This window comes from Oreochromis aureus, linkage group 2, assembly GCF_013358895.1.
Source record: "Oreochromis aureus strain Israel breed Guangdong linkage group 2, ZZ_aureus, whole genome shotgun sequence".
NCBI lineage: Eukaryota > Metazoa > Chordata > Actinopteri > Cichliformes > Cichlidae > Oreochromis > Oreochromis aureus.
The window spans coordinates 17,874,671-17,901,278 of record NC_052943.1 but is presented as its reverse complement, the minus strand read 5'-3'; the positions used below and the strand labels follow the sequence as shown (position 1 = coordinate 17,901,278).

Here is a 26,608-nt window from a genome sequence, read left to right as displayed (position 1 = left end):
TATGCATACTGTAAGCGTGTCCTTTGGTTAGATGATATGAAGCTTGAGCTCTTTGTGGTCCTTTTCATGTGTACAACCCTATAGTGAAACACGTGGTGGTGGTGTTATGCTGTGGGATGGATCTGGAACTGGGAATCTCATGAAGATGGAAGGAATCACAAAGAGAGAAGGATACGTGAAGTCTTTGAAAGAAAACCTCAAGCATCCAGTAGCAAAACTGGGTCTGGGTCGTCGCTTTGCCTTCTATGATGACAATGGGCCAAAACATAAATAACTCCTGGTGAAGGACGACATCAAGAAGTCCGAAATGAATGTTATTGACTGGATTGAGCATCCAAGGTCCATGCCAGAGGACCATCCAATTTGAAGGAAGTTCAGAGATGTGTTAGACATCTTGAAAGTACAACAACTGACTGTAGGTTGTTATCCAGCAAAAAGGATAAACAACTGACTGTTAGCATCAGGGGAGCTAATAAGCTTGACCCTGTTAGTTTTTGGTTTCTGTGAAATCTTTTTTCGTTTCTGTGTGTAAAGTTAAATGATGTAATCCTCCAAAATCAAACTAAATTGTTTGGAAAAGCTGTGTTACTTTCCAACCCTTGACTTCTAACCCCCTCTGATACTGACCCAGTTCACTGCAGCTTCAAGTATTTCAAACTCATATTTTTTCCTGTTCTTATCCTTTCTTATGGGAGCTGGTTTGTCATTCCACCTCATTATTCAGTCTGATGTTGTAGTCATGTTTTCTGCAGGTCTTTTATATTCATCTGTTGGTTTTTTGTAATTATGGATCATTTTGATCTCCGTTCAGATGCGGGTGACATATGAAAACATATGTTTATTTAAGGGTTGAATATTCTATAAACCGGCACTCAATAGCCTGTAAATATGTGTCAATCTCATTCACACTTCTCATCATTTTGTGACAATTATTCTGCGGCTGTTTTGTTTTTTCTGGTTTTGGCACCCAAAAATGAAATTCCAATTCGTAATCCTGCATTCTGTGCCACCATTGACTCAATTGTTTTTTCCTTTCAGTGAAACAGCTGTCAATGAGAACAACACCAGACCTGCTTGAATAATTGAAAAAAATCTGAGATGTTGGCGGCGCAGCATTGTTAAATTGTAAAGCACTGTTAAGCATTTAAAAAGGACTGAAAAATTCAGAAAATTGCTAAATTTTTGATGTTGTCACTGATCTATATTATTGAGCACATAACAATGATGTAAGGAATGGTAAAAGCATCGCTCGTGCATTGATCAAAGGGGCGCATGGTTGTTTGTGTCATTGCAGGTGTATGACCATGAGTACAAAGCTGTGGTGGATGGCGTGGAGACAGACAGTACAATGGAGATAGACCCAGTTCACCGCGTTGAAATCTTCAAGATGGGAAACGGGAGTGAGGAGATTCTCGAGGTCCACGACTTCAAAAATGTAAGTAAAAGTTAAACAAGGCCATGTAAGCTATTTTTTTCTTTTGATGAAAAACTGAAGCTATACCCGTGTCTCCTCTTCAGCAGAGGATGTTGTATGATGTTCACATCCTGCCCTTTTTTAAGAGACAATTGACAACATTTATCCTTTCTTGAAATCCTATTTTCCTTATCTCATCCTTTGTCACTCTGGATGGAAAAAAAGATGCTACAAACCTTTGAAACATCACACAGACAGAGTGATGGAAATTATTCTCACTGAGGTGTTCACGCAAGGATCAAAAACACAATTTCAAAACTACAGCACTTATGGTATCAGTAATTGATACTAAAGCAGCAGCGCACAAGGAGATTTGTTATGTGACTAAGTGCACACACGCAGCAACCCAGAGTGAAGAATTCAGTCCCCCATAAAAAAATCGCTTTCTTCCCACTAATTCTATACACCAACTTTTTCACAGTACAGAGACAAACACTATTAAGAAGCCCGTCTCTATTTGTTTCTCGCACCTTTTTCAAATGCAATTTTGTCTCCAGCCGAACTCATTAACTTACCTTTCATTCCTAAATCCTGCTCGACTGTGCAGGAGGTTACACATGCTGCACCTCGGAGTAGGGAGTGTGCTGCTTGGCTGGGTAATGAATGCTCTTACTCTCACACCATTATTTACTGTGAAATGTTGAGTTGCCAGGCTGAATGTTACAGGATACACCTCATCCAAAACAAAAACCTACGCGGAATCGTTATTGTTTTTGTTACAATGGGCTTTGTGAATCTAAAATGGCTATATGACAGAAACCAGCACAGCACCGGAAAACTTTAACCCCTGCAATCAGTCTCTCTATTTCCTTCTCTCTCCCTCGCTGAGCCCACTCTGTTTGCGTGTGGGTGTGTGTGTGTGCGTGTTTGTGGCCCACATACATAAACATGCGTGCCTGTTGCTTGTTCCACTTCCTGTTAGTGAAGCACATCCCCCGAGGAGATTTGTTTGATTCAGTGCTCCACCATGGAAGACTAAGTAACAAGCGAGTGAGCAGAGTAATTCAAACCTCATTGTGACAAAAATCTCAGAGAAAATTTACAATTGGTTATACTAAGTGGAAGCTTTTGCACTGATGTTAGAATTGATTTTGTTTAATACAAAAAAGGGGAATGTCACATGTTATTACACAGACCAAAGCCACCTTTAAAACAATCTCCATCAAGCCCGAGGGCTGTGTGATGAATGGAAAATGAGGGGATTATACCACCAGGACTGTGAACCATTAGACTCATTTTAACAGGAGAGGAAGGAAAAATGGAGAAAGAGACATCCTGAGAGGGAATTACCAGGGTCGTTTTCACGTTAAAACGAAGTGAACAACTGAACCAAAGAACATTTAGGCAAACAGAAATTTGTTTCTGCACGAGGTTTCAAATTGGTGTTTCAATTTTATCTGCACAACAAAGCAAAGGTATAATAAAGTGAGAACAGAGTCAAGATTGGAGCATGTTAAGTAGCCATTGTGTTAAAGTTAAGTTTACTTTTTGTTGGTGTGTTCTGTTATCTCTCCGGTTGCATGATGCATGATTGCTTTCCTTAAACTCAACGACAGACTTCCTTAAGATTTCTCTAAACTTTTGACATAATGATGCAAAAGTGAGGCTGCCCAAGTTTTCCAAAAAAAACAAAAAAAAAAGGTTTGCTTGAGCACCCACAAAGGCTTCAAACAATGCAAAGGTAATGTGGCCTTGCCTGTAAAGAACAAAGAACCACACTTATTGTTTCCTGACACTTAACAAGAAATTCAATTTCAACTAATCTTTCATTTATTTCATGGAAACATATATATATATGTATATGTGTGTGTGTGTGTGTGTGTGTGTGTGTGTGTGTGTGTGTGTGTGTTGTTTCAGATTGATCCTTTTGTAGTTTGCTATTCAGGTGTGTTAGGTGTAGATTTACAAGAATAAAAATGTTTTGGTTTTGTAAATACATCAGAAAATATCAGCAGCAATGTGGGGGTCAAGCAGTTCAGCAGTTCAGCAGTTCAGCAGTTCAGCGCTGCGGAGACCTCTACAATCCTTTTTTGTTAAAGCACCTTTGGCAGCAATGGCAGCCTTGAGTCTCCTTGGAAATAATCCTAGAAGTCTGGCACACCTTTCTGTTAAAAGTCACTCTTATTCTTGCAGGCAGAATCTTTAAAGTTCAACCAAGTTGGATGGAAAGAGTTGGTGCACAGCCATTTTTCACGTTTCTTCATAAATGCTCAGTTCTATGCGGTTCTAGCCTCAGCTCTGGTTAAGCTACTTCCGGACTTTCAGACTTTTCTTGAAGTCTGTTTCAGGTTGTTGTCTAGATAAAACATAAATCTTCGCCCAAGTTTGAGACCCTGAGGACTCTGGAAAAGGCCTTCACTTAAAATTGACCCATATTTTCTACATTAACCTTTTCCTTTTGCCTGACTTATGTTCTCCTCCCAGTTGCAGTCCCCACAGCACAATCCTGCGACCACTGTGTTTGATAGCAGCACGGGCAGGTGTGCAAATTTTCTAATTACGTCGATTTAGTTCACAATTAGTTCCGGTAATTACAGTGGACTCAATCAAACTGTTGAAGCAGCAATGATAAAAGTCAATTGTGGAGCTCAACAGTGGCATTACAAAAGATCTAAATGCTTAAGCAAATGGGATATTGTGTTCTTTATTTTTATTCTCGTGGGATACTGTGGGGAACTGAATTCACTCTGAGATGATTCTGAGCCAACAAAATAATCTGTAAAACTTCCAAGCGTCGGAAAACTTTAAGAAAGCACAATATATCCCTAGACTGTGAGAGGAAACCATAAGCAGAGCCGTCTGAAACAAGGGTGAGCAGCGTTTTTCCTCATTTACCACCTGACCTTCTTCATCAGGCAATGCACACCCTAAGCTATAACTCCCGCCAGCTTCGCAGCGCAGGTATTTCCACATCTGACTTGGCTCAAGTTCAGACTGCAGAAGTTGTCAGTCATATGTTTTAGCTTCTTATTTTCAAATAGTACTACCCTAGTTCAAGGTTGCCAGCATCCATAAATCACCACAGATGCTGGAAGCAGCAGCTGGTGAGTGCAGCCATTCTGTAATATTTATGTTAAAGTTGTGTTTTTAACAGACACTTTCTCTCAGTGGATTGAGTTTATTTTTTCTTTAATTCCTCTCCAGTTAACCATCAACGTCCCGGTCAAAACCTAATCTGGGTGACACTGTCCAAATGACTGATATATTAATATCTAACAATAATGCCAGAAATCAGTGCCCTCCATCAAGTCTGATGTGGATGTCCTTGACTTCACTTGAATTTGTGCTGGCTATGGCAACAACAACATGACTGTTTCATTGCAAATTTGGACCAGTTTGATAGAGGTGCTCTTATTTGGACAAATATCTGCACAACATGTGTTATTATACTATTGAAGGCTGAATCACAAAATGAGTCAAATGGGCAAAAGCAACAAAAACAATGCAGAAAGACAGATATGTGGACACATCGCCACCTTTTTTCAGTTTTTTTATTAAAAATCATAACTTGTTGAAATTGTAACCAATTTTCAAGAAATTTGTCCAAAAAGTTTCAGATATATATTTATGCTAAATGGTCTGTGTGTTGTCATGCAACAATCTAAACTTGATAGTAAAAGTAATATTTCTATAATATAATCCTTAAAAAAAAAAAAAACTGACAACATCACGCCCCTTGTTAAAAATTAGTTCTCTTTTTCAGGTTTGACTTGAAAAGGCAGCTTTAGACGAGCCATTTGGCTCAAAGTCTCGTGTCCTCACTGCTGCTGTCCTTGAATGTCTTCTAACGTCTATCTTTTGGCAGCCTGCACACAGCAAGTCAGCCTCAACAGTCTTGTAAAGCTTCTGTGGCTAAACTTCAGGCACATACCGTGGTCAACATTTTGACAGGTAATTTAAATAATTTAGGAGTACTTTACACAATAAAACGCAGAGCAACATAATCACGTCCAACCTTTCTGTTTATAAGATGCTGTTTTGTAAGTTTTTACTTCTTTTGTTTCATGTTAGCCAGTTGTCTTTGCAGATAGCCTTTAACCACGAGGATGTGTTGGTCAGAGGGGAATTTAGAAGAAAAAACCTTTCTTTTTTTTCCCTTTTTTTTTTTTTTTTGCTATACGGTCTACTGCCTCCTCTTCTCACAGCAAATAAAACGGAAGCATCAAACCTCGCCTCCAGCACTCATCCATCGAAAATTTCTTTGGAGCACTTTTGAAATTCATGACTGCAGGAAAACTTTTGATGAAGTTGAGGATAGCCTACGGTAACATAGCATCCTGCTTGGATTTCTGTGATTGACTGTGATGTCCGGATATTGTGAGGTGGACTATCAGTAACAACAAAACGTGAAAAAATCTTTAAAATTTAGAAGTTGTTTTGTTTTAGACTCATACAGGTCCACCTTAAGGTTACCAGTGGATAGTGCCACGCTGCCACGTGTAATGTATTGTGCAGGCTGTATTTAATATTTTAAACGGGATATAATTGTCATGCCGTTTAACATTTTCATGTTCCATCTTGTAAAAGGAGAGTTGCATAGTTCATGGGTAAGAAATGTCACATAATTACAGACATTTTTGCAGGTAATGTGAAGGCATCGCCCAGACTAATGCCAGCTGACATTTGAATGAGCTGAATGATGCATGCTGTTACATGTTCTCTATTCTCTTGATAAGACTTAGATGAGCATCTTGCACGTGGATACACCAAGTGGATATTTCAATGTTGTCTGTTAAAATGACATTGCTTTCCCATTTCTCAGCCCTATGTTAATGTGTCTTTCTTCATTTTCTGGTTGACCAAGCCCAGTAATCAGTGTATCTCATCACAACATCGCCCTCTTTTCTAGCGCCGCAGCTCCCCAACACAGTAGATCCAAATTAAACAGAGACTCATCACAATAAAGCCCGGCATAAACATAATGCTTTTGTGCTTGAGACTATTATTGCCCCATCCTTTTTCCACACAGATGAAATTACATGCAGTAGATTATGACAGCCATCACTTTGTATCGTGTCTCGTGCAGCTGGTATCTGGCTCTCGAAGTGACAGCACCGCTGAAAATATAGAAATAGCACCCACATGGTCAAGTTAACCAATTCAAAGGAGATGTCATAGCAATCACCGTGTAAGTGTAATTAAATTTAGATTGAATCAAGTCCATTTTCATGGTACGGCTCATACAATTTTTACTTGATGCGAGTTTAAAGCAGCTGTGGCAGATGTAGATCCCGCCGTCTGTTCTAATACTGTGTGCTGAACGAGCAGCTCTCTGCAGAAAATAAATTGGATACAATCTGATCTACTGAAAGTCTTTCAAACTTATTCCGGCTGAATATCTTAGATTAACATACAATAGCGGCGAGAGGGAATTAACAGATCTTTCTCGCCTATTGAGGCTCTGTGTGTCAGACTGAAAAGAGCCACAGTCCACATGGTGGAGGATCATCAGTGGAGCTGAAGAGAGTGACTCCACACTTGACTGCGCAGATTAAGAGAGTGACAGGGACCTATGACTGGCTAATTCAATGGGGGCAGTCTCTGTAGAAAACACTTCATTCTCAACAATGTCACTTGGCTCTCCTGTGCGATATATCCTGCTATAAAGCATTACCGAGCCACAGTGGAACACCCGCTACCTTTTTATTTCATTCAGCTTGAAAGCAAAAGCTGTGTTGCAAGAGCCAAGCACACATCAATTTTACGCCATGATATAAAAGTTAAAAAAAAACCATGAAGAAGGAGAAGAAGATCAAAACACACCTCTTCTTACTCATTAGGTTTTAACTTTTTAACAGCTTTGATTATCAGCAAAAAGCTGAGCATTTTAAAATGATTGCCTCAGTTCATATGAGATATCCACATCACAGAGGGCTACTGAATGATACATATATCTGAATTTCTGAGTATCCCTTCATTTCTTTTTCTTTTTCAAAGGGAATCACTGGGATCCGGTTTGCTGAACATCAGAGGTGCTACATCAGGGCCCAAACTAAGAAACTACCCGCAGTGGCAGAGGTGGAGACTGAAGACACGGAGTTGCTGGTATGCCTCCTCTCTCTGTTGCATGTAGCTCGGACTCTCTGTGGTCCCGCAGAGGCTGTCATGCATACTGCAGGGAGATAACCAGAGTTGAGCACCGCGAGCGCCACACAAATCCTCGGCCTGTCCATCTTGTCCTATCTCCCCCAACCCTCTCACTGAAGAATAAACTAGGGTTTGTGGTGCCTGTAAAACCGCCTGAAAGCTACCCGAAAACCCATAGTCTCTTTGTGGCTCACATCAAATGGTGTTTGCTGTCAATCCTGAGCCAAATATTAATTTTTAATCATCTCCTCCAAAGGCTTTACCCAAATAGCCTAAAGGGGGAAGGGTGGAAGAGAGGTCTGAGGGAGAGGTAAACCATTAAAATTATATTTTTTTAAAGCTGTTTTCTTTGCAAAATTCACAAGGCTCCCTCTCCAGGTTTAGAGTGATTTATTTTCATTTTCTGGATTCCTACAGTTGTGTGTGAACTTCAGAAAAAGGAATGGAGGAAATTCAGTCAATCAAAATTCCCATTTTTTTCAGTGTCACAGTGCAATTCACAGAGTGGGCTGCATGTTCAAAGAGAAAATCCTCCTCTCGAATGTCTCTACTGCTAGCATACTCTCATTTACATTTCACATTGTAGCTGAGAAGAAGTAGCTGGCAAATATCTGACGCACCCCACTCACTGCCTTATTTTAAAAACAGAATAAGGCAATTGTCAGACCGCTATTGGTTTTAACTTTAAGAACACAAGCTGTTACACTCAAAAAAAAACAAACACTGTTTTGTTTTAAATTCTTCTCATCTTTATAATGTCTGATCTACGTTTACAGATACTAATTGCCCAGGCAGCACCATATGTCCGTGCCATCTCTAGCTTCTTTTGTGCACTGTGAAGCCTAATTGGCTTAATTCACAGCTCCAAAGTAAATCATCTAAGGCCAGCAAAGTGATAGGGCACATACCAGTAGTTAAGGAAGCCTTTCAATAAAGTAATGATTCGCAAAGTGTTTTTAAGCTGCGGCTTGCATGAAGTTCTAATTGTAGTCTGTTCCAATCTTGCCTTAAGAGATGACACACAAGAAGAAAAGAGCTTTGACTCAACTTTCTAAGTAGTGTTAACCAGGCAGCAAACATACAGCCCTGCTCCCTACAAAGTATTTTTCTGAACTACAACCACAGCTAACTAATTTCATATTGCATGTTTTGAGAATGCATTATTCTCGCTTTGATTATATGAAAAGGAAACATTTATAAAAGTAAACACAGCATATCGCTGCACTGCAGATGGTTAAGGTGGACGTTAGTATCGCAAAATCCAACATGATGCCATGTTTACTCACCGAAAAACCCCTGTAGGAATAAAGGTTTAGTTCCTCCCTATAGCTTTTGTCTCAAAGAAAAAAAAAATGTAGGACAGCAAATTAAACAGTTTTTCTTAGATGCTGGTAAAAACCACAAACAAGCTGAAAACATATTTAGTGTTGCAAAGTGGCATGTAAATATAATTCTCTTCAACCGTGGACTTCATAATCTCTAAAGATTCTGGTGTTTGAAGGAAGATTATTGTGCTGAGAGCAGGAAGAGGAGACTGATTCCAATCTCATGTCTGCGCATTTAAATTGATGCCACAGCCAGCCGCTCGTTAGCTTACCTTAGCATAACAACTGGAAACAGGAGGAAACGGACAGCCTGTCTCTGTACAAGCATGCAAATGCCTGCACATTCAGAAATGTAGAGCAGATTGCAAACATGGCACGTTTTACCTGGCAGAACATTTTCTCCTTGTGCTTGTGCTGCTCGCCTGGTTACCTCAAAGCAATAACTAGAAGACTCCACAAGGTCACGGAAAACATGTTTTTAGCTTGCAAATTTGTAATGTGTGTGTGACTAAACTAACATGATAAGATGCCATAGACATTCGTGATCTGATATTGCACACTGATCTTTTCCAGCTCACTGAAATGAATCTGTAGCTGCGCACACCGGCACGTCATCAGCTGACAGACACGACGCCGGGACTGAGCTTATCTAACTCTCTGCAAGAAGCCACATAATTACTCAATTCACATACTAATATATTCATCAATCAATACCACATAAATGCCATACATTATTCTCTCATCATTTCCCTATTTTACTTTATGCTCTTTCCCCTCTGTGCTTAAACCACTTTACACTGTGGCTAATATTTCTGCAGGTGATGATTTTATCACAAAAAACTAGATTACACAACAAAAATACAGTAAATACCAGGGGGCCATATTGAGGTAATAAACAGTGACCTTGGCCTGACCCCACCATAGTCTATCCTCACATTAGACAGCAGCCCCTGCTCCATCCTCTGTGAGAATCCACCCACGTGTGACCCTGGAAAAGATCAGCACAAGTTCCTCCTCAGGTGGTGAAACACATGAAGCTCACAGGGGTGAAAGCCAGCTGCTAATGGTTCCTAGCTTAACCCCACCACAGGCTTTTAGGAAAAAGGGCTCAGAGCAGCCGTGGCAGGCTTTAGAGCTGAGGTGAAAAACAATGGAAAAAACTGCGGTAAAACTGCAAGCGGCTGATAAGAAAATGCAGCCCCTGCGAGGGAGAACCAGGTGACAAACATGAATTGTTTGCCAGGATTTGTTCCTTCCCTTTTCAATTTGCCTTCTCTATGAAATGTCTGAGGGAGTAATCCCTGAGCTTCATTCCAGTTCCCCCAGTCTGACATAGGAATCGCCATCAGCCTCCCTCACTCCCCTTAAAATTGTGAATGGATGCCGTTTGCTCCATTAAACAGCCACTTAATATGGATGACCAAAGTTCGCCCAGCAACCAAAAACCTCCCACTCAGACGACAACTACAAACAGAAAAGCAGTGTGATGAGGAAACAACACCACTGCAGAGGCTGCGAATACGCCAAAGTCCTGCGAGCGCACAGTGCGGACTGTTTTGTGTCATTTTTGTCTGCGTGAGCTCAGTGAATGGCAGGGTGGTTTTGTGGCACTGCAACAAAACGTTCCTGCATTTGCTGTATTCAGTAATAAGGTCGTGTCAAGCCAGAAAATGGGAAAGCAGAATTCATCCTTACGTCTTTGCAAAATATGGGACTCGGTGATGCTGTGACAACTCACATGGCTACTGTAGTTATAGCTGGTAAATGAACCACTAACATGCTACCCAGCCGGGAACTCGCTGACACAGTAGCTTCCTTAGTCAAAAGCTGTATCGTAAAATCTACTACTGTGTCATGACTTTCCTCTTTGGGCACACTTTTTTCCCCAGCAGAGAAATATTTCATATTGCAAAAACCTCCCATAGAGGCCATTTTGGACTCTCAGGGTTTCCCGCTATCAGGACCGTTTTGTTTGTCAGTGGCGCAAAGTTGCATGGCAAAATTCCCCAAAGGTGAACAAAGCTGAATTTTTTTCCACTTGTTTACTTTGCCACATCTGCCAAAGCAAATCCACCTGGAGAGTCATATTTATTATTGCTGCAGAATTAGCATTTTTAAATGTTGGTGTGATCGGCACCTTTAGTGCCCTTAAGCAGGCACCAGCACAAACATGGTAAGCTGCCCGAATATGCCTGTCAACTGAAATTCCCCACCAGGTATGTTAGATTAAAAAAGAAAACTGCCAGTGTTAGGTGCAGTGTGTGAAAGCCATTGGGTATGGCGAGAAAATCTTTGTTGATCTCTGGCAAACATAGCACACACTTTAAACAATGTGTCATGTCAACAGTGTTTCCCCCCCTTGGGACACAGTGGCAGGAGAGGGTAAATTCATTAACTACAGCACAACTGGTGTATAATTAAGTTGTGCACTGTAGGCGAAAAGCATACATACACCAGGAGAGGGCTGAACAAAACAAATTACCATCATTCCCAAGGTCCAATACTTGATAAAAAAGTTGCTTGTGTCCTAATAATATATCATTTGTCAATAGCAAAATGGAAAAGCCTTTCAAAAGTGTGTATAAACTGGTGGACTGTAATCATGTTGTCTTTGTGCTTGTCAACTGGCATTTAGAAATCCCTGCCCCATGCTAAAATGCTGACCTTTACTACCTCCCCCAAGGCGCTCTCTCCTACAAGTTATTGGAGTCGTTTCTCAACTGTGAAGTCAAAGTCATGTTGTGGGCCCCGTGTCGTGACCTCCATTTACTTTCCAGAGAAGTCTGACTTGGCTTCAGTGGTTAAGAGGTCCAATTAGAGGGTGCTGTTTGTGTTGCTCGAGTTTGATTTTAATTTCTGCAGCCACAGGAACGGTGAGCACACCAGCTCTGCGGCAGAGCAACCTCTCTGCTGTAACACCACCACCCCGCTACACCAGTCTTCCGAGTCATCATTAGTCTGCTGGCCGGCGCTTAAAAGTGAGGGAAAGTGTGTCAAAAGCTTGGCTGAGCACCTCCCGCACCCAAACACATTCTTTGATGTGACAGAATGCGCTTAAGCCGTCTCTTCTTCTTCCTCCTCTTCTTCGTCTCCGCAGGTCACAGCTGTGTCGTTCGAAGACAAACAAGAAGCAGCATGAAAAGCAAAATTCTAATTCATGCGAGAGTGACAGGGGCAAACATGAGGGAGGGGGCACGACCCAATATAAATGATTCTTGCTCCCACTATAGCCCCAGGATTCTACATCAAGCTTAACTAATGTGCAATTAAGCTTTAGACTGGAAGAAAATCACCTTGTAAAAACATTTGTCAAGTGAACTGTTTTTCTGTTCTGGGCTGCTAATTAACAAGGGAATGGGAAGAAGGGTTTGTTTGTGTGTGTATTTACATATACATGAAGAAAATAAATATCCTCACTGTTAAGGGAGAGCATTACCAAATCCCCTTCATATGTCTCTATTAGACAACACTGACATGTAGTCCCTATCATTAAGCAATAATAGTTTACTTTACAGCTCATGAACTACAGTATCAACAAATTAAGCCCAGTGATAGTGCTTGGTGCCAAGCGAAGCATTGTGGCGGAGGGGGAGGGAGTAAGGGAGCGTAGATGGGGGGGTTGGAGAGGTGGTGATGTGGGGGGGATGCAAGGCTTTATTGTGTCTGTCACATTAAACGATATTGCAGCCACACTCGGAGTAATGAAGACCACTTCTAAAGTCATTTAAAAGTCAAATCATCACTGTCTGTGAATTTCAATGATGTATAATAGAAAGAGCATGCCGGAGGCTTGAGAAGAGGGTGACAGAGAGCAGGAGGAGGGAGTCGGGGCAGTGGGAGTCAGGAGTCGGGAAGTTGCTGTCCTCTCAGCAGACACAAAGGTGATAGATAAAATGACAAGGCTGGAGCTGCTGCATGGCTCAGGGGAACAGAGTGCAAATGCATGACTATACGTCGGGTGGGGCACAGACATTTTTGCAGGGTCCAACATGCTCTAGCTTGTGTATACATAACATATGTGGGAGTGTGTGTACTGTACGTGTTGTTTTCTAGCAGGTGGATGAGACTGGGGCCATGGATATGAAGGTGGACGACTCCCAAGTGTGGGTTCCTGCTGAGGAGCCCATCGTTAACCCAGACTTCCTCCTTGACTCCAAGATCTGGGAGATTTGCCAGCAGCTGCCCATCCACTGGATCCATCCTTCCCCCCTGAGCGGTGAGAGCAGGGGGCATCTCTGCCTCTAAATGCAGACTATTAACACTCTCGCTGGAGGGCATCTCCACAGGCCATAAGCAGGTCCATGGAGACAGCATGAGTTCCTAACCATATGAGCAGGCGGCCCAGGCTACTCTGTGCGTGTTAGGAAAGTAGAGAGGCTGATGATCGGTGGCGAAAAGAATATTCTGATACTCTGTTTCTACAAAATTATCAGTGCAAACACAGTGTAAAAACACAAATAATTAAATGTATGCACTTGAAGTCTTACAGTCACAGAAGGGCTACTTTATACGATATGATATCATACTTTACACATACATATAAAGGTTGGATTTGGCCACTGTGATGGCACTAACTGATAATTTTTTGAGGCCTCGAGTTTGGCATTTTGCAATATTTGGGCCTTTTGGATGAAATGATGGACTGCTAGGTCAGGAAGCTGTCTTTATACACTATATAAGTGCACTACATGGCTACAGAAGCCTGTTAATTAGTGCTAACATAAAAGTTAACACTAGCATTTCATTCACTAAAAACAAGACATGCTTTGCACAGGCTTATCTGACAGTCTGTTGTTTTAATTAACAGCACAACAGAGCACAGTTTTAACAATGCTCCAAAAGAAATCAACACCACATACATCATCGTCAGAAACTTTTCACGTAATGTCATACACACCTTTCTTGAGTGTGTCTATCCTATTGGACATGACACAACCATTGATGGTGATGGGAAAAACATGCCTTCTCAAATTGGTTGGTGAGTGGTTTCTGGAGGTTGCCTGCACTGACTAGACCAAAAACATCCTTATCATTGCCTTGGTCTAGCAGGTTGCTGCGGTGATGTAGTTTTCCTGGAAGACGCTGATTTTTCTGCAAACACTTGTTAGCTGATAATCTTGCAGGAGTGTTTGTATTCAGAGTAAAAGCTCTGCCTCTGTGCTGCAGCAAGCGCATTTTAAAAAGTCAAAGTTTTACTGACTGCTGACGGTCCCTAGTTCTGGTTTGTGTCACACTTTACAGTTTCCCAACTGCTTGGAGAGTAGTTGGCAAGAGTTTGCAGACAAGCCAGTTTCTTCCATGCAAACTATGGGCGACTGCTGCAATCTGCCAGTGCAGCTGTGGCTCAGCAGGTAGAGTGGGTTATCTACTAAGATCAGTGGTTTAATCCCTTGTCTGCATGTCAAAGTAAGATACTGAACTGTACTGTCCCTGATCCATTCATTGTAGTGATTGTGTGAATGTTAGATAAAAAGCACTTAGGCAGAGGAAAAAGTTGAATAGGTGAATGAGGCTTGTAGTAGAAAGCACTTTGAGTGTTCAAATAAAGTAGAAAAGTGATATGTAAGTACCAGTCTATTTACCAAAGAAATCACAATGTTTTTGCCAACAACTCAGGGAATATACGTTTTTTCCTAGTGACCAGTGGTTGCCAGGGAAAGGTTCTGTTCAGTGACTTAAGTTAGCGAAGGTGACGGCTAGCAGACAGCTAGCAACTGTAGCAATCTGTGTTAGCATCAGCTGGCCAGTGACCCTAATAATGTCATTTATGTGCAACTTTACCCTCTACAGTTCAAACATATGGAGAAAATTAACTTCAAAGGCCTAAAATGTTTTTTGTGCTTGGCTGTAAACATGTTTATTTCTGCTTGAGCACTTGGACTTTCAAAGCCAGCCCCGAGAGGCCATTACAGGAACTGCATGTTTTTCAAGCTTCCGTGACAGGTTTATTTTAGGCCCTAGAGATTAGTTTACATTGCAGATTATTTAAGTGTAAATGAATGCACTGTTAAGCTCACATGTAACATATATATAAATATGATATATATTTTAAAAAAAATCTACCTATATGAAACAGTAACTTCAAAATAATGTGAAAGACAGCAATTTTCATGACAAGCATACATTTTCAGCTCCCCTGCAGAGCTTTATAGTGAATTTCAGCTTATTGTCTGACCCGCAAAGTACTGCATGCTCCTGTATTGTCTTAAAACTCAGTCTATCAGCCTTGAACAACATAGCAGACGGGTACAGATAACAACCAGCAGATGCTCATAGTGAAACATTCAGGAGCTATAGAGCCAAGCATTTACTTTCATTAGCTGGTAGAGGCCAAAAGCAATGTTAAAGGAGTGTTTAATAACACAACTCAATGTGAAAAGTAATATTAAACTGCAGACTTGATGTGTAAAAAAGAAGTTATGTTAGTATAGAAAGTTTTCTATACTAACATACAAGGTAATGTCAATGTTATATCAATCACTGCTGGTTTAAAAAAGGAAAGATGAATAGTTTTATCTGAGAACACTTACAAGCTCTTCTATTAAGCAGTTTGCAATTATCTTACTAAAGCGGCAGTTTTCCATGTGCTTTGAAAAATAAGCATTCCAAGAGTCGGGCTTTCATGTTAAGATGAAGATATTTGCAGCATTTGCAGTATATGAGGTGTCTACAAGGTAGCAATCAGATAAATGTAGTAAAAAGAATAATATTTCTCTGGGAAATGTAGTGGAAACAAAGTATGCTTCAGTCGCAAGTAAAACACCTACATATATACCTCAGTAAATGTAGCCGGTTACATTCAGCCTCTTGTTTTGGTCATCTGGAGAGGGGGTTTTGTTTTTTTTTCTTTCTCATAAAGATGCCAAGGCTTTATGAACTGGCATCTGTGTGTTAGTATCACAAAAGCAATAACACCATTGTTTGACGGAAGCGTGAAAAAAGCCTGGAATTAATTTCTTTTGAATGTTAGTAAGTAACATCAAGCCACTGGGAAAACACAGTGTTCAAGCCAAAATTGAATCTAAGAGCTTTCTCATTTTAATTCAAACAACAGAAAACAGTTGGAAGTATATACAGTAACATCTCTCTCTCTCTCGCTTTTCTTCTCTCCTGCTCGCTCTGTGCACTCAGATGCTGAGGTTGTAAATGTGGATACACCCGATGCCGAGGTCACAGGTCAGCGTTTTGCCCGCGACGTCCTGGACCACCTTCCCGTAAATGACTATGTAAGTGGGGCCCTCTCTGCCACGTCACCCAGGGACCACACCACGAGATACAGTAAAGTCACTTCAATCAGCTGCAGCTCTTGCCTCAACTCTTTCTGCATATAAATCGCTCACTAATTGATGTTAAAACTGACTTTGTGCACCAGAGGGCATAGCAATTGCTCTATATATCTGTTTAAGTAAGGCCAGTTCAATGAAGACTCCCTTAATGTCTCTCCATTAATTGAGAGGAATATCCAGCCTTTCAAAGGCAGCAACTTGTGCCTTACAGCCCTAGTTAGAGCCTTTTTTTTTTTCTACTTCCTTTTTTTCTGAGGCACTGGAAAGCACGGTACAAAGCAGCACTCTCAAGGTCACTCATCGCTGCACAGATAAGTTACATTTATTAATAATGCTTTAATTATCAAAGCGTATAAAATGAATGGAAAGGCCAAGTGGCATATTTTGGTGTACAGCATGTAAACCACTCAATACTGTATGATTAATTATCCCTGACTCTAGGGGAAAATCACATTGCATAGTATATTACACAAGACTTATACACTCTTATACCAGCACAAAAAGCTGCAGTTGCACACTAAGAGACACCCTAAGAACAGGTGCAAGGATATATGATATATGCATATACTTGCAGTGAGCACTTACAGGTGAACAGCCACTAAAGCTAAATTCAAGGATAATGAGTCAGGCTCAGTCTCCTCCGCAGGGCTCGGAGAAACGGTGTGAGACATGCAGAGAAATGAGACATCCTATAATGTTGACGTTTATCAGGCCCATCCCAGAAACAGCCTCCTGCTCAACTCTTCAATTTCCCCCCAGCTCCTCTGTCTTCTTCCTCATTGTCTGTGGCAGGAGATGCAGTGCTATGCAATTAAAACATACCAGGGGATGAAAAACTCAGCTCCACTTTTGAACGTTCTGCCTCTATCAGCGGAGTAATGCATACCATTGCAATCCATTCCAGCAGCAAGTCCAGGCGCTGTTTGTGGGTCCAGTGATAACAACGGCCTTTGTGGCCGGGCACAGGGCAGGCAGCAGTCTGTAATTGGGAGTCTGAACTCTCACTCCTGCCAGTGGTATGCCACATGTGTAACTCTATTTTTTTTCTTCATCTAAAAGTCATGCAAATGAGCACAGTAAAAAAAAACAAGGAAGCTCACCCGCAGAGCCTGCTACTCACAGTTTCTCTGCATTCACTTCATCTGCATTTCATAAGTCTGAATTTGAGCACCAAGCCTGCCCACAGTGCACATTCATAAAGCAGAGGCTGGCAGATATATATTATGCTGAACTTTAACATGGCTGCCATGTCAGAGTGCAGTGTGTATCAGAGGTGGCCCTGGAAATTTCAAACTGAATAACGACCGTCTGACAGGCCTGAAGGGATTGCACCGCCGTCCTTGACCCACATAACAAGGATGGGCTTTCTATAAGAATTGACCTCACTCATACTCATGTAAATATGTTTGTACGTGTTCCCGCTTGTGTCTTGGGATTTGTCTTGTGTCTTGGACGTATCCTTACAAACCTCTGGCTGCTACATCCAGGGTCAGGCTAAGTGGCTGTTCATGCATAACACAGGTGCAAAAAGCTGAAGGAATTCAAATTCCATGAATGCAGAAGTTGTTTGTGCCTCCAGAGGAATCTTTACACTGAAGCTAAAGCTCCTTATCACTTTGGTAAAGCAGCAGAGTTTACTGAAATACATGACTATCTGCTTATTCAATTACATCCAATTTCATTGTCATTCCACCTCACTGTAGAGAACAGTGAGATGAAAATCAGAGATCAGGACACGCAGCAAAGAATTTCATATGTTCCACTGTCCTGTGTGTCTACATAAAAAGACCCTTTTCGAATACAAAGCAGAGTGTGAAACAGAAATGTTATCTCTGCTGTTTTGATCCCCGAATGAATGTGATGAGCTCTGCTTTGAGATTTAATAACACATCCAGGCATGTGCTTCAAGCTCATGAAGAGCGGTGATCAGCGTGTGTGAAATAATACCAACAAGTGTGGAGATTAGAGGAGTCATGCTTTGATTCGTTACATCTTATTGAATGACTGACGCAGTTTTCTACTCTGCAGACTCATTCACATCCAGCTCCTCATAATATGCACAGAGGTGCCTGTGTTTGTGTGCAAGTTTGCATGTGTATGTGAGAATGTGTGTGATGAAATCAGATCCAGCAAGAGGGTAATGGCTTTTACTCTTCATTAATGCTGCTTGTTTGTGAGTGACTGCCTCAGATTTCCCAAGGTGAACCATTCTTATCACCGCGGCTTCCCACTAGAGACGGCGACTCAAAGCCAGAGTGATTAATATGTACCCTCCGTTTTAAAAGGATAGCTCTGATTAATTGTCTTTAAGGTACAATGCTGCCTATTGGCTGTTTGTTTTGATAAACACCGGCGTCATTTGAATAAAATATTTTCTTCATTTTCCACGCCTGAGCTCCAGATTTCGTAACACCCCAGTTTGGGCTGTGAGGAGCTGATAAGATTATCGTTGGTCCATTGACAGGTTTCGTGTTGTTCATATAACCGATTGTTGCCTGGGAGCCGATGACCTGAAACCTGCCTAAAGCAATAAATCATTAAAAGCCTACCTGTGACTGTCATAGTAATAAATCAAACCTACCTGGATATAATGCGTTGCACTCTATGTGTTTTGAATATGTCTAAAGAGCAAGTAATTTGACTCAGTTTACATCAGGTGTATAGTTTTCACAGGCCAGTCATGTGGTGGATTTATTGCAGTTAGCTGCTACGTACAAGAAAACAATGTGTGTAAAACCACCGTGATTGAATGCTTACTGACGAGTGGAGGAGATGCAAGAAATCCCCAAATTCCCTAACTTAATGCAGTAGGGGACCAGAGGGACTCAGCCATGTGGTCCAGCGGGTCCTGTCCTCTTAAACAATTCGCACACATTTTCTTTTCCCAGCTGCGGATGTGTTTTGTTCCGCACTATTGCACGTAGCTGAGTCATTGTAAGAGCTCGCATTTTTTCCTGAATGTGAAGTCAGTGGAGGCCGTTGACTCCTGGAACCGAGCAGTTTAACAAGATATCACCGGATTGTCTCCAAGGATTCATTTACTAAAAGAGATTGAAATGTGGTCAAATGCATACTGAGGGCGGTTGCTACTTCAGCTCACACTGTGAGTTAAGTGGCACTTCTCCGAACCCCATTTGGAGTTGCTCTTGATCAAAGGCATGGCACTCAGCCCCCATGAGTCCACGAGGGCATGAACCAACCAGCACAATGGAAAAATCCAAGGGCCATTAATTCTACCCAATTTACCTTTCGTTTGGGTTTCATTTGGCCCCTCTATAAATTCAGAGGCAGCCAGCAAGAGCAAATGAAAGAATCCTTGTTAGGCGATCATTACTCTGCTAATTGCTTTAGGAATGTGCCATGCACTTAAAGTCAAGGTCAGGGGGAGGGCGCCAAGACGTGAGGAGCTCTAATTTGAATGCTCTATTGGAGGAGGGGCAGTCATTTTAGTGCAGAGTGTGTGCTCCGGTCGAGGGAGTTAAGAGGTCAGAGATGAAAGAAATAGTGTAATTATGCTGGTAACTTCGACCGGAGATAGTGACGGTAGAGAGGTTGCAAATGCTGGATTCAAAGAAGGGGCAGTGTGCAGCCTCCGGTCGTGCTTTTTGTGCTGCAGAAAGGTCAAGGGTATTATATCATGTTTTATGCTCCCGAGCTTAAATCAAGCACGTTCACTCTCAGCTCAAACCGTGATCTCTTTGGCACTGCCATCAATTGATGTCACAGTTTTGCATTTTTGCAGACATCAATTCAAATCTTTTCACTTTTGTTTTTGTTTTTACATATATTGCGATGACCCACAATCAAAGCTGCCTCATCAATTCATGTCACCCCCTCCTCTTCCTCCTCTCCTGCCCTTGCCTCAGGAGGACTGGCATTTGTCATGTGTGTGATTGTAACCCTGCCCGCTCTTGTGTCCTCTGCAGAGAGATGTTGGAATCGAGCTGGATAACCGTCTGGATGAGCGCGGCTACTGCTGCCAGTACTGTCGCCGTGGTTACCGCTTCTGCCGCCGCTACTACGAGCCCCTGGGTGGCTTCAACCCCTGGCCATACTACTACCAAGGAGGCCGGGTCATCTGTCAAATTGTCATGCCGTGCAACTGGTGGATCGCCCGCATGCTCGGGAGGATCTGAGGCGCTGAGCGTGCTGTCTGGTTTTGAATCTGTTTACGTTGTAGGTGCAAATTTTTCCTTTTGATAAATATTCAAGACCACTCGTGACACCAAAGCAGTCTATTGCAGGCAACCATTAGGTAGCACTTCTAGTCAGTGTGAGTCAGTCTAAACAGTCTAAATGGTGTTTGAAGCATTTTGATTCTTTCTTAAAAACCGTTGGTTGTTTACAGGTGTCTAGTTTTCTCTCCTTGTTATTTGATCCTGTTCAATGAACGCATTTAGTTTGGAAACTGAGCCACCCAAAAAAAAAAAAACCCACACACACAATCTGTCCTTACTTTACCTATTCTGTCATGCATTCATTTTTACTTCAAGGTTTAAAAGACTTCTACTAATATTGCAGTGTATGAAAAGCTACAGCGAATACAATGCAACAGCAATTAACTATGTACTGTATGTAACCATCTGTGTGGTGCTATCACATTAAATATGTAACAAGACATACACTTTATTAGGAAAATCATCTAGTGTAATTTAAAGCAACAGCTCTGCCATGTTCCATTATTGCATTATGATGTTTTCGCAGTTTTTGTTGACATCTGTTGTACTTTATGGTTATTATTGCCGTCCTGTTTGGTATTGTTGGTATGCTGGACTGCGTGACATTGAAAAGTGTTCTTAATATTCTCATTAAAGTGGCAAAATTGTTATTAAATCACCACGTACCTCCAAATAGTGTAACCAACTGGGAGCTTGTGAGCCATTAATGCTTAGAGGTAATTTTTCCAATTTACAAATTTGATCTTTTTGTGCAGTTTTCCCAACACACTTACTAAATTAATATAATAAGCATGAATTGAAGCTAAACTTGTGTTTTCCCTTTTTCTTTGGCAATAACAATTAAAAAAATGTTAACTGTTGTTTCGCCTTTCAGTTCTGGCTGGTGATCATCTTTGTAGATCAACACATTTCTCTTAAAGCCAAACAGGCTTCTTGCGAGAAGCACTTTAGTTAATTTTTGGAAACTAGAACTACTCAAAATGTGAAACGGTGTCTCAATATGTGGGATGATGGGAAAGTGATACATGTTATGTGTAGCCCCACATAAAGTGGGACACCTGATAAGCCTATTCCTGACTGAGGTAACACAGCTGATTGAGAACGTGGCCTCCACATGAAAGTACTGAACTGGGCGTAGTAACAATCTCTGGGAAAATGTTGTATTGAGTTTCTGCTAATGCAAACCGAACATTTCCTCCTGCTGCAGCATCGCATTAAAGCGGAGAAACACGAGCCATCTGGTATCACGATTTAGCTTAGCACTTACCAATTTATTATTGACAAATCGTCTTCAAAACAAGACAATGGCTATTTTCAGCATTTTCCCCTACAGCGAATCAGTTTGAAGCACTGCAGGGAGTGAGCTGCAGGAAACATGCTGCATACCTCCAACTTCTCAGCAAGGTAACCAACTTTCACTTAGTTGTTGGCAAACCCGTGCCATTTGCATGATTAAGCTGCTCGCCCAATGATGGGAAAAGACCAATTATTGCCTGATGTCTTTAAACAGCAGTTTGTCTTGTTGCCGGCCAATTTCTGTGAACTGCAGTATTAAAATGCATTGGCTATTACTACCAACAACTACAGGTGTTATCTTAAATATTGTAATACTTAAAATGTAATGCAGTATATCACACCTAGTAGACTGGTCGTCTTTCCAATGTCAACAATAGATGTACGAGCTTCAAAAAGCCAAATGTATGGCAGAGCTTTTGTATAGGATTGCGTTAGATTGCACGGTTTTCGTGCTTAGTGAGTGTTTATTTCTGACTTTTTTTTTTATAGCCTTTTTCTTTTTCCTGCTTACATACCTGCAGATAAAAGTCCATTCTGTGCCCTGTACTCCTTTGGGCCCAAAGGACAAAGCATACAAGAGTAAAGCAAAAACATCAAGATAAACACATCCATACACCAAATCACAAAAAATGAAGAAATACACAGTCGACAAGGAAAATGCTACCTAAAAAGTTGCTACATCAGAAGTGCTCTGCTCTGCTTGATTTTAATAAACAGCAACACTGTTGAAGAGATCAAATCAAGAGCTATTGTGTTGCTATTATGCGAGCAACTTGTGCCACCGTACCAAATATATCACAAGATCTTCATAAAATATGTACTTAAGCGCTGACGCAGTGGCACGAACCAACTTCATAGATCCAAACATGGACCTACGCACAACAACAACTTCAGAGAATTAGATTATGTGATTAGATTTATTAGATTATGTGAAGACGATATTCACAGTTTAAAAATATTTAAGCAAAAAAAGAAAAAAGTGAATTTTTCCAGCACGCTTATACAGAAACATGAGTAGAACCGGCACTGAAAGTTCATGACTCGCTCTAAGTATTTTAGTCACTCTTTTCTCTGTTATTTGTATCATGTAAAACAAACATTGTTTAATTAAAGATTCACAGACCTCAGCAGTCGCTTCTGATGTGCTCACTGATGTGCTATCCTCCATTGTTTTCACCACTGTTGCAGTCTTCAAAATGCTTTAAATAGTGCTGCTGTTCAAACATTTTCTTATTTGCCGAGGCGATTTTAATCTCTAACGCCGCATCTCAGTGTGTCGAGCTGAAATAACTCTCATCTGCAACTAAGCAGGCGAGATAGGCATTTGTAATTGATGTTCTGTCATCACAATAACAAGGCGCATAAATGCCCAAGAGTATTCAAGCTATGTGAAGTACTCAGAAGTTAAACAGGGAGACAAAAATGGAACACTCATGTTGTAGTTTGCTTTGAAGCCCTCTGTATGTTTCTTTCTTTACTTGCTTTTTTCCAATTAAAATTTCATTGTACGAATAATCTCCGTTGTCCTATCATATGAAACAATGTGATTTCCTTGAAAGACACTTAATGCCCGGGGGGTGTTTGTCGAAAAGCTGATAGCAGTATGGCTTTTGAATCCAACTAATGCAATCGAAACAGGCAGATCTCCTTCTCTACTCACCATTACTCCCATTCCTCATTAGCAGAAATTTTTAGCATCACATCTTGACAAACCAAAACAGACATATATGCTTTTATTGTCCTGATTTTATAACCCGAGACTCTCTTGTGTACCGGATGTGTAATAATGCTTTGTTTACACTAATACAAAAGTATCTCGCCTACAAAGTAAATATAGATCTTGACTCATGTTGGCTCACTCTGATGATAATGTCAAAGATATCAATAATAATTGACAGTGAAATGGATTTTGTTGAAAGAGAGGGCGAAACTTGCTATATGTAAATGTTTTATGAATATGCTCACAAATGGAGTTCAGACTGAAGCCATATTGTTATTTTTGAATCAATAATGTCAATGGCCCAGAGCAACATGTCAAGTGAAAAATACTGGCATGAGTTAACAAATACAATAATTGCAAACATACTTCAAATAAACTGACAAGTGTACTGCAAAGCCCCCGAGGCAGTTCTGAAAAGTTCATAAAATCAGTGTTTATATAATTCATTTCTCACTACTTCCTGCTTATCACATCAAATAGGCATGTGTTTATTAAAATGGATGCATTCAGCATTCGGCATGCTGCTGCTGCCACCGCTACCGCCGCTGTTGTTGTTGTTGTTGTTGTTGTTGTGGAGCTACCGCACTCACTGTGTTAGGAAATAGTATAAAGTGTTATTTTTTCGTAAGATGCTGTTAGTTGTCAGTTGTCTATCTGGCGAGGTCTCTGAGGACTCTGAGGACTCTTTTGTGTAGTCGTGAGAGTAAATTGCCATGGAAGCCCTGAGAGTCGCTCTGAATGGGATGGTTCACCCTGACTGGAGAGGCTGATACAGATATTACAGCGGGCTCCCAGAGAGCTCCTCGTGCCTGTTGGGACAAAAGTCCAATATTAACCATGAAAGTCAAATTTTAAAGTACAGATGTCTCACAATTAAAAATCATTGTAGAGGAGACCTTGAATGACACCGGATGGTGGTAATACTGCAGATGGAGGATTGCAAGAGCAAAAATTTAAAAAATAAATAAACGGCATAACAGTCTAGTTGATGCCTTATTATCCACATTTTGTTGCCTAGTACACACATCTACTTGTGTTGTTTTATTTTTCCATTACACACAGTCTCATGATGTAAACAGTGCGATTTTAATAATTTGTACTAATAGAATATTTTCTGTTTGAAGTTAAAAACCTAAGAAATTACAAACAGGACCGACAGACTGAAGGGAAATTTTTTGCATTTTCACAGGAAAATGTCAAAATCCCAACTACTCCAAATCAAATGGTATTTGATTGTTGGCTTTTTTAAAAACCCTGCATTGAGGTTAATTTGCATTCCTACTATCTATGAAGAGGTTTAGCACTGCCTGCATTAGATATGAGCCAAATCTGCGAGTGTCTGACAGTGAACTCCTCCCTTGTAGACCAGAATTAAAGAATATATCGTTTCAGCTGAAGCCCTGCACTATTTTTTCTCCTGCATTTTATATAGGAAACCCCGCCTCCAGCACTTGTTTATCCCCGTTTAGATGGGGAGAGGAAACAAGATCGACTGCTCTGCAGGATAAACAGAGATACCGAGCATTTACCAGGTTATCACAGTTCAAAGGATTTTTGCCTACCTGGCCCGAGGAATGGCCACTTCCATTGAAGCTCACATGTGAATTAATTCTTTTTGTTACTTATCAAAAAATGCAGGGAAACTTCACTCCCAGCTGCTTATTTTCATTTCAAATAATCGCTCCTTCGTTTCGAGCCATAAGTTGCTATTCTGGGGTGGAGGAGAGTGAAAACCAATGTATGAAGAGTGTCTGTATTTAGATTAGTGACCTGAAGGAATACTTCTCTTCGATCCAGACTGAGGCTCGGGCTCTGATGAGGACACATGTATTACCAGTGCCATCTTGTGTAGACAAAGGTGTACTGCTGTAATATCAAAGGTTAGGTGAGGTATTTTCAACATTTTTTTTTTTTTTTTACATCTTAAAACATGCAGTACCTTGCTGTCCTTAATACATCCACATCTGCTTCTGTGGAATAAAGTTTTAAAAAAAATTGGTATCCATTTGAATCTAACTTTACCTGCATGTTGTTAATAAATTGCACAAAGCTTCAGCGGCCATAAGACAGCAGCCATCAACTCCTTTTCTTTGTAATGTTGCAGTCAGTCTGGTGACCTGATGGTTAAATAAGCTCTCCCTGTACTGTTCCTGCTACAGGCTGGAGGCACAATAATGTCAGCCGTCATCCCTCAACTGCTCCCACTGTGAGAGGCAGCATGGCACAGCAGTAAACACTCGCGCTGTGTCAGTGGCTGCAGGCGACACAGAAATAGTCCTCCTCTCCCAGGACCTGGCTCTCACTCCATCTTCAGGGTCTCTGACTCACTAACCAAAGGAATAGCACAGACATAACGGCTGCTAGTAGCCTTTCATTATTTTAGTAATCCATAAGAACCTCCGCTTACCCTATGGCAGGCAATCGATGAACCGCTCAACAGAAAAGCAAAGTGTCTGCTTGGATGTAATGGAGGGCTGTTTGTTGCCGAATGTGGAGCTTGTGCGATGATTTCATTCCCATTTCAAACAATTTTTTTCATCTGAAAAAGGCTCGGGAAGCTGTTCAGTGGCGTGAAGAAGGTTGTAATGGTGGCTGCGGCTGAACTTGGTCTTGTTTCTATGTGTGTGTGTGCACACGTGTGTGTAACCCTATGGCAAGATTGGATTGTGTGGTACACAGCTGTGTATGTGGGTGTAGACGGAGCGAGGCACGGTAGGCAAGCCCCGATGCCAGAAGACTTCCTCAACACCACCCGCCTTCCTGACCCTGCACACACACACACACACACACATAGAGTCAATCCAAGCCAATGTAAACCCCAAACACACAAACACTCCATCCTCACAGATATAAACACATCAACATAACACATGCTTGAAAAGAATCAACCCACTTCAGTGTAACTCATTCTCGCGCCAACTACAGCTTAAACGTGCACACGCACACACACACACACACACACACACACACACACACACACACACACACACACACACTTTTCACTATGCAAACTGTGGTGACAGACTCGTCTGTCTTCAGCTCTGGGCATGTCACATGCTAATGTATTCATCCACCCACAGCAACTGGAGAAGCAGAGCTCTTAAGTACAGTCCAATCAGTCTCTGGCCCGCTAATGGCTCCAATCCAGTTTTCTACAGTAGCTTTTTCTTTCTCTCAAAATACCATGTGATCAAATGTCCCCCAAAGCTTAAACAGCCCAACAATACAACTCTGAATTTTCA

At 41.2% G+C, this 26,608-nt stretch overlaps 1 protein-coding gene and 1 long non-coding RNA gene across 3 annotated transcripts in view; one reads left to right on the top strand and one right to left on the bottom strand.

The window, feature by feature from the left end:
- The window catches only part of tnmd (tenomodulin), a 65,820-nt gene extending 43,047 nt beyond the window's left edge, over nucleotides 1–22,773 (top strand). The window contains exons 3-7 of one of the 2 annotated variants that reach the window (XM_039620235.1): nucleotides 1,295–1,435; nucleotides 7,412–7,519; nucleotides 12,943–13,102; nucleotides 16,018–16,112; nucleotides 20,099–22,773. In XM_039620235.1, coding sequence (XP_039476169.1) covers nucleotides 1,295–1,435; nucleotides 7,412–7,519; nucleotides 12,943–13,102; nucleotides 16,018–16,112; nucleotides 20,099–20,308 — 714 coding nt within the window. In that variant the 3' untranslated portion in view covers nucleotides 20,309–22,773. Of the gene's footprint in view, nucleotides 1–1,294; nucleotides 1,436–7,411; nucleotides 7,520–12,939; nucleotides 13,103–16,017; nucleotides 16,113–20,098 lie in introns of both variants that reach the window. The other variant, XM_031736416.2, reaches the window with a different exon arrangement.
- Nucleotides 22,774–23,581: 808 nt separating this feature from the next.
- Nucleotides 23,582–26,474, bottom strand: LOC120442851. The gene is made up of 2 exons (XR_005614984.1): nucleotides 25,774–26,474; nucleotides 23,582–24,175 (listed from the first exon to the last, which is right to left on the bottom strand). It is a non-coding gene; the product is annotated as an uncharacterized LOC120442851 (long non-coding RNA).
- Nucleotides 26,475–26,608: the final 134 nt, after the last annotated feature.